The sequence below is a fragment of the Chenopodium album genome, chromosome 19 (genome assembly GCF_948465745.1).
Source record: "Chenopodium album chromosome 19, dcCheAlbu1.1, whole genome shotgun sequence".
NCBI classification, from domain to species: Eukaryota; Viridiplantae; Streptophyta; class Magnoliopsida; order Caryophyllales; family Amaranthaceae; genus Chenopodium; species Chenopodium album.
Genome location: NC_137852.1, coordinates 17316483 through 17326946, shown reverse-complemented (window position 1 = coordinate 17326946; position 10464 = coordinate 17316483). Strand labels below are relative to the sequence as shown.

General features: G+C 33.8%; 1 protein-coding gene across 1 annotated transcript; it reads right to left on the bottom strand.

The window, feature by feature from the left end:
- Positions 1-246: 246 nt before the first annotated feature.
- On the bottom strand, positions 247-9277 carry LOC145594803 (uncharacterized). Its single transcript, XM_081651135.1, has 15 exons — positions 8886-9277; positions 7787-7974; positions 7507-7586; positions 7328-7423; positions 6597-6717; positions 6077-6135; positions 5425-5499; positions 3717-3784; positions 3509-3605; positions 2305-2379; positions 1305-1403; positions 1069-1212; positions 895-987; positions 610-687; positions 247-523 (listed from the first exon to the last, which is right to left on the bottom strand). The coding sequence occupies exons 1-15, from the start codon at positions 9002-9004 to the stop codon at positions 455-457; spliced, it is 1461 nt and encodes a 486-aa protein (XP_081507261.1). The 5' UTR covers positions 9005-9277; the 3' UTR covers positions 247-454.
- Positions 9278-10464: the final 1187 nt, after the last annotated feature.

Below are 10464 nucleotides of genomic sequence, written 5' to 3'. Positions count from 1 at the left end.
AATAAATTCAATGATGTTACTACACCTTTTTACAAATCTCAAAGCCTACAGGTTACCATGCCTCTTATTTGCCACTCCGCTGTTTTCACAGCACCATCCTCCTATCCTCCACTCCTGGAAATAAACTGTCCACTAGAAATACAAATTGTTATCTTATCAGCTTGTATGAATGTATGACCAAAGGTTAAAGTGTTCAAGCAGCCAAGACCTTATAAAATTTATTCTTCTTGTTTTGTAAGATCAAGTGAAGCTCATTGTAATAGTAGTGAAATTTACTCTTATATTTAATAATGTTTTAGTACACAAATGTTCAAATCAAAAAAAGGAAGAGAAAAAAGGCAATCTGAATGCAAGGAGAATTGATAAATCAAATCAAAAGAAAACCAAAATTTTTTAGATAAGCACTCCTAAAATGCGCTTTATCCTTTAATTGCTGATTTTTTAAATCATCAAACTATGATTTCTTATCAATGTTTTTGCTATACTTCTTAGCAACTCCAGCCTCAGAAGATGTATCCCATACCTGCCAACGATTTTTGCTCTAGGTTAGTATTCCACAGTATAAAATTATTTAGTATACGCCAGAAAAGAAGTGTCTAATGAACTCACATCTAATATTCCCTTAGAGCCTCCGATAGCAAGCCATAAGGGGTTTTCCTGTGAGAAGGAAACTGAAAAAACAGCTCCCTATAGGATAAGAAAACATATAAAAAAAATCTTTAGAAGCTGAGACAAAGATCTGCATGAAAAAATAGTAGTGACCACAAAAAAAATCAATTACTGCAGAAAGCCTAGCCTTGTACTCTACACTAAAAGTCTATAATTTGATCGACGAAATTTTAATAAGAATATTCTTCTTTCATTTCTTTGTTGGTAAGAGAATCATATACTTACAGCTTTAGGATTCCGGGAAGAAATACAAGAAGGCTGGTTATTTGTCAAATCCCACAGTTTAACCATTTTATCAATTGAGCCACTAGCAAGGAGCTGCAGCAAGCAATACCAGAATAAGGAAAAGAAAATAGGCTAGCAAAACAAGCGCACAAATTCGGTTGAAAGGGAATTTACATTTGGTATGGAGGGATTATATGAGATAGAGCTGGCAGCTTTGTCATGTGCATGAATGGTGAAACTAGGCTTCAATTCTGAATCTAAACTGGAACTAGCAGCTCGGATGTCAAATCCCTGAATCATTCCGTTCTCAAGGCTTACCTGGAATTGCAAAAATTTTAAACAGTTGAACAATTCATGCTTTCCACATCCTGAAAGACGTATAGAGACAATCAGAGTTAATTAGCACTAACAACAAACGAGTGTTCTGTATGAGGATCCCATGCCAGGCTCTCAACATCAGCTACAACAGACCATTTATATCCAGAGTGCGAAGGCTTCCTTCCATCTTTCTGCAATAGTGAATAAATACCATGAGGGATTTACGGCAAATGAAAAGGACAACAAAACCCAGAACATGCCCTCCCTTGATGAGTACAGTCCACAACATGTGTCTCAATATAAAAATAATCGACGAGAAAAGCAAAAGCAGCCAAGCAGGAGTTATATCAAGTCTTTCTCATTGATATACATTTCTTGCCAACTAATCTATGCTATCATCTTGATTATGTAGATGCAGCGACCCACAAATGTGAAAAAAAAAAGCCTTTTATTAGCATGTAAAAAAGGGACTCACTGCTCAAATGTGTGGCAAAATAACAAAAGATAATGGTTAAAAAGGGACTCACTGCTCAAATGTTCATCAGTCAAACATTATAATAAAATTAATCACGATAACCAATCTAAAAAATTCAGATAGAAGCAGGAAGCACAAAACATTACCCTGATGGTGAAAGAAATTAGAAAAGGCAAAAATCCAAGGAACTAATGAAAGAAAGCACAACCCAATGCTTTAACAAGGATCATTATCAAATTTTACATTTTTAATATTACTAATGCAGTCTGCCATCATAATTAAATCCATCAGAATAACATTAATACCCCAACTGAAATCATAGAAGGGTGAGTGCAAATCTAATCTCTCCAATTTACAAATTGTCTTAGTTGGCTTTACAAAAAAATTAAGAACAATGTAGAGACAACAATAATATTTACTATTGATCCAGTGCATAAAAAAATAGAAAGATAATGGATGATTACCAGTCACGTTGAAATAAAAAGAACAATAATTATTACATATAGGGAATTGTTGATGCACATTAAAAAAAAATTAACATAAAATGATGGCAATGCCTATACCAAGATTATTGATCAAATACGAAGTACTAATTATAGCTAAGTTCTGTTTATTACCATAACAATTGAATGATCGAAAGATCCACTTAAAAGAATTTGTGGTACATGATGACTGAACGCAACTGCTTGAACCTGCAAGAAAGGCAAATATGAAATAGCTATCGAAGTAGCAGCAACTGGCACAAGCAGTCCTATTAGAACAAAATATTGACATTTATTCTAAGTTGCAACACTTTGACTTTTACTCTATTCACATACTCCACTTTGACCGGTTTTAGTGATTTATAGTTAAGGAAAAGCATGGTCTTGTGGGATTGTTATATTTGTCTCAGTTTATGCTTTTACAATATAAACTTTTATTATTTTAACTTATTGGTAATTACAGATATTTATGATTGCAAATAATGCATTGGTTTAATCAATGATATTGGTTTATGTGCAAAATATCATTAAGCAAATAAAAAATACAGAGTACCACTAGATGGTCTATCAGTATACTGATATAAGTAAAACCTTTTAGGTACAAGTAAAATTTGTCGGTGATATAATACTTTTTTTATCTCTCCATTTTTTTTATTATTATTTTTTTTTTAACTTTTTTTTTTGTATTCTGTCACTTTTTTTCTCTTTCCTCAGCAAAATGTTCATCAATCAGTCATTTCTTCCTAAATTTCTCTTAAGACATTTTTATTTTTCTAGCCTTTTTTCCTTAAACCTATTAGACCCCACCCCCACCAACTACTATTTTTTTTAAATGTAAAAAATGGTCTGGTATGTGCCACATAACCCCCACGCAGGGAGCCCCCTAGATCATTTTTCCTTGTGAGGAAATATTCACACATTGGGTGACAAGAATCTTGGCATTATCTAAGGGCAGCTGATTCCAACTGTCCTTGCTGGATCAGAATGCCACACTACAGGATTTCTAAATATACAAATTCTTTAAGAAACAGCTCTTTAGAGCTCCATCACGTGACCTTGTCATTTAACAACAGTTTAGACACCCTATTTCATTGATTCAAGGTGATTGACAAAAATGAATTTCTAATTAGTAGAAGCGCTGCAACCAACTTTAATGTCTTTGATGATTAAAATGTGTGTTTCATACTTTCATTTACAATTCAAAAAAAAAAAAAAAAAAAAAAAAAAAAAAAAAAAAAAAAAAAAAAAAAATTTAAAAAAAAAAAAATCTGCGGTAGACTAAATAAGCCACAATATCTTCTAGCCAATGGTAAAATAATGGATAAGGTTTGATTCTTGCCTTGTCAGAGTGGTGCTCCATGGTAATACTACACTTTCCAGTAGCCACGTCCCATATCTTAACTTTTTTGTCTGCACTGGCACTAGCAAGTATATTCCTGATTTATACAGTACAAAGCAGCAAGACACATATATATATAAATTCGGCTGGACAAGGGTTTTAATAAAAAGGGCATAGAAAGGGCATAGAAAGGGAAGAAAAGCTCAACCTGAACTCCTTGTTCCAAGCAAGGCCAAGCACTGCGTCAGTGTGGCTGTCCTCTTTGAACTTAGGTTTCTAAATGAAGTATTCAGCAAAAGAAACAAATCAGCCAGAAATTGGGAACAAATAAGAGAACTGAAAATCAAATATAGATCTGATCAAACCCAAGAGTATAAAAAAAATGACCTATAAAGGTTTCTGAACTAGACTATAAGATCTAACGGTAGCCCAGTGATAAATTTGGCATAAGACGTTACAAGTCCCATAAAAGTATACAGCATAACATATACTAATATTCCTTTCATCTGTTCTTTTGACATCCAAAAAGGACCAAATATAATATCTACTCAACAAAGCATTCATATTCACAATGCGTTTATATTTAGTCCCAGATGTTCTCAGCTCAAGCATTTTGGAATCTGACTGCTAATTTTTTATTTGTATAAAGCAGTCTGCAAAGACACTAATTTTCATTAATTAAAGTCATCTCACATCTGCAATTGACAATCAACAACAACAAAAACTAATTTAACGAAGCCAAACTATAATCAACCATGAAAGGGCTAAAAATCCAAATTCACATATATAACACTTGAGCAGATTCTCAATTCGTGGTCTCATACAACTTTACGTGCTGGTCCATCACTTCGTAATTTTAAGAGAAAATATTTCTTGTATAACATCGTCACTTGTATCATCAACATCAAGTCATCAATCATAGTCCTACATAACTTGAGACTATTCCAAAGGAGAAAACACCAACACACAAGTCATCTGAAAATCTGAGATCTTGAAACCCCCACAAAAGGAGAGGAAACCCACACAAATGGGACAAAATCTTCTCAACTAGAAGGAGAAACATAGGTAATTTATTTGAAGAAACTGAAAACTAAAAAGGAGAAAGAGAATGGGACCCACCATCACCAACAATGGTGGATAGCAGCCCCTTGAACAAAGCTGATATGGTTTGCTGAAGGGTTGGGGGGGGGGGAGGGGGACCTTCATAACATCTTATTCGTATATATATATATATATATATATATATATATATATATATATATATATATATATAAATTAAGTCCTGGCATTTGAACATTCAGCACAAAAAATTTAAACCCACGGTAAAACCCCATTTATAGCTGCTGATAAAAGCTCACCAGATCAATAATAGGTTGACGACAAGTGCAATAAATGGGTAAAAACACTGTTCAAAGGCATAAAACACAATATATAAACAAATAAATATAAAAAAAATGCTTCAATGGCATAAGTTACTACGTCAATTACTTTTTAGTTGACACGTATTCCTATTTTGGATTTTTTATAGTTGACATGTTTCCTTTACATTTCCATTATACATTTCTTTACCCACTTGCTTTTACCTACTCTATCCTCTTCTTGCTTTACAAGTTTACATATACTATTATATGTTTGCTTTTGCCTTCTCTCTTGTCTCTACGAATTGTGTGCCCAACTCTAATATATCAACTAAAAAGAAATGGAGGCAGTATAATACTTCAGAATGTACATCAAGTTTTATAGAATCACATTGAAAATCCAATTTTTGTGATCACATACAACAAACATTATGATCATACAGACAGCTCTTAATTATTAACCATAGTATCCGTCATTTAACTACAAAACATGGAAACATAAAAGTGAAAGCAAATTGCAAACAAAATGAGGAAACTGAGTATGTTCAATAGTTAAACCTTCTTTCTCTTTTTCTTCTTCTCAAGACACTCATCAATACCACCTAATACAAGTGATGGTTCAACTTCATCAATCTGCCACAATAAGAAGAGAGTAAAGCTCAAAATTAGCTTTATTATTATCACTACAAGCTAAGAGGTACACGCTACATGTGTACAATATAAAACTTTTATACGCTAAAATTAAAAAGCACATATGGTATTATAGATTTCGAGGATTGAAGCTAATAATGTTTGAAGAGATTTGTTTAGAGGAAAAAAAAAAAAAAAAAAAAAATACTCGTCAAATACTGGGATAACATGCATATCTTAGCAGTTAGCAGATATGCCTCATGAAATTTTTTTTTTTTTTTTATGGATAATTGGTTGTTTAACGTGGAAGAGTAGTTATGATGGATCAGCTTTTTTTTTTTTTTTTTTTGGAAAGAATAGAGTAGTTTTTTTTTTTATTAACCAATGATAGAGTTATTAGAGTAGTTTTTTTTATTAAAATAAAATTTAATTTTTAATTTTTAAATTGGGAATAGGAGAGGTGATTTTGTAAATTGAGAAGGACAATTTGGGGATAGTGAAATTTATCACCCAAGATGCCCTTTCTCTTTATATATTACTATAGATATTCCAAACACACACTATACTATTGAGTACTTACAATATCAAGATCCCATATTTCAATTGAAGGTTCCATTGAGCCCACAGCAATAAAATTTCCTGCCAAAAATGGAAGGAATGAAATTGTAGTAAATGAATTTAAAATATGCTTTGGGGCAATAGCACAATAAACATCAGCAGGACCCTAAAGCAAAAGGAAAAGCAGCAGCAGCAATCAGCAAACTAACCAAGTCAGCTTACCATGAAACTGCTATTCACATATTCACTCTTTTTCTTAATACTACAGAACAGCCTAGTATTAACTCCCATCAAGGAAAGATCCAAACTTTAAAAGTGAACATGAATATATTAATTAAAATCACCACAGCAAAAAGTATTACATTTTAATACAGAATAGTTGGAAAACTTGGAACCATTCTGTTTTCAAAACTTAAAAATAAATCCTATGAAACTAGGATCTAATTCTACAACTTCAAATAAACACTAACCAAAAAGCAATATTCTGAATGATATATTTAAAATCCAAAACCTCAAAATCTTATGAAGTATTAGTATCAAACCTCTTTCTCCGCCTTTTAGAGGACAGTCAAGCCACGCAGTGCATAAAGGAAATGCTGATATAATGATATCATGGTGAACATACAAGTTTGGACCATCTTCTGTATCCTCTAAGATATAAACCTGAAAGTTATTATATTTATCAATAGTATATATTGAACCAATCAATACATGCAAGCACAAATAAACCCTCCCCTAGCTAAAAGGAGATTTACACTATGTTTGGATTGAAGGAAATGGAGGGAAAGGAAGGGAAGGGAAATGAAGGGATGGACTCTCCTTCATTTGGATAACAAATGAGAAAAGAAGAGAATTGGAGGGGAGAGAAATGGAGGGAAGAAATTGAAAGAAATTAATCTCTCCAACAATGGAGAGATTTGGAAGGAAAACTCATCTTTCTTCCCTTCCCTCCCCTTCACCTCCCTCCCCTTCTTTTCTTTCTCATTTCTTTATCCAAACACACCGCAAGTTAACAATGAAATCAAAATGTTAAAAGCAGCAGAAGCCCATAACAAAGAGAGATAACTCTAGGATACAAAATTAAATTTTCAATACTAAACAAGTAAAGCATAACTTAAGGGATGCTACTACGCATTCATAGATATTTACATACAAACTTGCCCAATACCTGGGCAGGCATGAGCAACTGAAACAAATATGTACACCACATGCACATCAAAAACATAAAATAAAAATAAATAAATAAATTGTACACCATGTGTTCACAGAATACCTCAAGTTGACTGATTTCTTCTTCATTACGTGCACAAACAATGATCGAATCTTCTGCTCTTATGATCATGTCCTCTTCCTCTTCTGAATCATTATCCTAAAATATAAACAATATAGCAATTTCAGAGATAATTGAAAGACAAATGAATCCAGAGGGTAAATTTGAAGTGTCCTACTTACATCCTTATCCTTTAGGTATGGGTCCAATTCGCTGCTGGGATAATAAGCATCACCAAGCCCTTTACTAAATACATCAATGCCTATTATTTAAAAAAAAAAAAAAAAAAAAAAAATGAACACACAAATACATCAATGCCTATCTTCAGATGAAGTATTATCACACCAGTAAGAAAAACTCAAGAAGCCTGTCTTAAAAACTAACAATGACGCTAAGATAACATTAGAAGTCACTTGCAAAACAAAAAACCACAACATGATACTGGCAATAAGTCAGCTCTACCATCATCGTCTTCTTCATCATAATGTTCCATGTCAAGTTCCTTGAAGGCATCAGCTATATCACCAGAATCCTTGCCAAGTGCCTCTGCCGCAACAGATGCAAGCGCAACTTCATCAACCTCCTTGGTGCTCTCTGCTTCCATGTCCTCGTCTTCTTCTTCTTCTTCATCATCATCATCCTCAACATCACTGTAACGTTAAAAAATAAAGCATCAATAAACTACAGAAACAATCAACTTAAAATGTTACACACACACACACCCCACCCGACAAAGTTTCCAACTATCAAAACTAGAATCATCTCTATACACTTGTAGAAACCAGAAAAACCAAAAAAAAAAAAAAAAAAAAACTCAGAAACATGTTGGTAAAAAAGAGTACATGTGCACCTATAGCAGAGGCATGGAAATACACTACTAATCCCATCTCCCAATACATCTAACATACTGATCAAACCACACTTAAAACTCTATGTTACATACATGGACTTTTCAATTTTTCATTTCACCTCGATTACCCATGTTGGACCCTCAACACTCGGACATGGATATGACACTCGGACACGTCACTTTTGGTTCAAAATCATGGATTTTATTTACAAAATAGCCAAGTCAGATGCTTTGACACATATCCATGTTGGACATGGATACCCAAGTCCATGTAACATAGTTAAAACATTAGCCTTGAAGATCATAAAATAGACATAACATTCAACGTTGTGCCACAAATTTCCAAACCACATCTAAACTTACAACTAACACATAAAGCCTAAAATTGACAATTAAATCCGCATTATTCATGCAAAATCCATAAACAAGGGGAAACATATAATCCTTACAAAACCCAAAATCACAATTAACCCAAAACCACTACCTCAAAACCTTACAAAACCCAAAATCACAAATAACACTTTAGCTTTTTTTTCACATTTAAATGGGTGAATAAGTAATCACATTAAAAACCTCCAAAACTAAAGCAATTCCATTCATAATAAAAAAATAAAAATAAATAAATAAATTATAATAATAATAAAAGAAACTTAAACAAAAATATTGAAAAGCTTGAAACATTATACAATTAAATAAAATAAAAATAATTACGCTGTATGAAGAACACCACTTTGGAGCAACTTATCAATTTCTTCTTTAGATGGAAGTTCAGCAACTTCTGGTAATGATTTTGCTATTCCCTTGGGCACCCATGAAATTGCCGCAATCATCGTTTATCAACTCAATTAATATTATCAACAACTATATAATATAACAGAAAGTGTTGCAGGTGGAAGCCACCAGTCTTGAGTCTTCAATGGAGACAAGCGTGGGCGGCAAATTGAAGGAGGCAGCGGGCGAAGATGAAGTCGGCGGCGGTGGAGGGGGCACAGGCGGGGTGGGCGGCGCGCTGGAGAAGTGAGGATTGAGAGTGAGGAACGAAATTTGGGACTTTGCTTATTACTAGTATTTTAGAATGGAATCACTACCCTCCCCATTACATTAACTTAGGTTTTTAAAAAAAAAAAAAAAAAAAAAAAAAAAAAAAAAAAAATCTCTAAGATCACGACACAAATAAAATACGATAATTTCAACTAATGCTGATTTATTTCTAGTAATCCAATCGTTTACCCGATGAAAGGGTAGAATTACTTTTTTTTTATTTTTTTTAAAACGTCACATGTAAGCTCATATGGCTCAATATTATAAATATTAAAAAAACACTATAAAAAAAAATAAATAAATAAACCGATTTAGCAACCCTCCCCCACCGTGAAATTCCTGCCAATCGGAAATCAATCAGCCGCCGCCTTAACACCCCCCCCCCCCCGAAAATGGCCGATTGGCCCTCCCAACCCCCAAAACACACACAGCCTCATCAAGCTCGCGACAATATTGAATAATAAACAGTGAAATTGGGGCTTTTGAGGGGCCGAATGGTGGCAGCTGGAGCTGTTTCACAAATTGGTGGCGATGGTGGTGTCGGCTACTGCAATTTGAGGCCGCTGAAGATTTCGACCTGCTCTAATTGTTGTGCGGCAGCGTGGATTGTGCGGCCTAAGAGGTGGAGTTGCGGGGATCGCTCTATTTTGTGGGCTATGGTTTGGGGTGGGCATAGGCCGACTAGGATGGTTTTCGGGATTAGGAGGGTCCAAACGGTCATTTCAGAGGTTAGGGAGACGATCGGCTGATTCCCAACGAGTTGGGGTTGGCCCTGGCGTTTTGCAAAGGCATAAGGGGAGGAAGTGGTGGTTGTTAGGGTTTTTAGTTATTATTTTCTTTTTTCTTTTTTTTTTTTAATTTTAGACCAAACATGTGCTGACACTTAGCTTGTTGCCTGTTACAACAATTCGTTGACTTGGTGTTGACAGCTTAGGATCATTGAGGCAAAATCAAGGCATAGTTAGGATTATTAGAAATAAATCAACAATAGTTGGGATTATAAAAGTGTATTTTCCCAATAAAATAGACATTTTTCTTTTTTCAAGAGTAATTTTTAGAGCACCACATAACAAAAGGTATTACTTCAACCAACGAGAAATGATATTAACATTTTATTTTAAAATTAAAAATATTCAATTCCACATAAGCATAACATAAATTCATATATTTTGTTAGTCACACCATGTGCCCAACTATAATAGAGGTTACTTTGTTAGAATTATAGGGGTTATTTGGTCAGTGTTATAGG

Excerpts from the sequence above, each read along its gene's own strand:
- LOC145594803 (XM_081651135.1), bottom strand. The coding sequence starts at position 9,004 with ATGATTGCGGCAATTTCATGGGTGCCCAAGGGAATAGCAAAATCATTA. Across the intron at positions 7,424-7,506 it reads CATACCTAAAGGATAAGGAT|GATAATGATTCAGAAGAGGA; the intron begins GTAAGTAGGACA and ends TTTATATTTTAG. Across the intron at positions 5,500-6,076 it reads AAATATGGGATCTTGATATT|ATTGATGAAGTTGAACCATC; the intron begins GTAAGTACTCAA and ends TTATTGTGGCAG.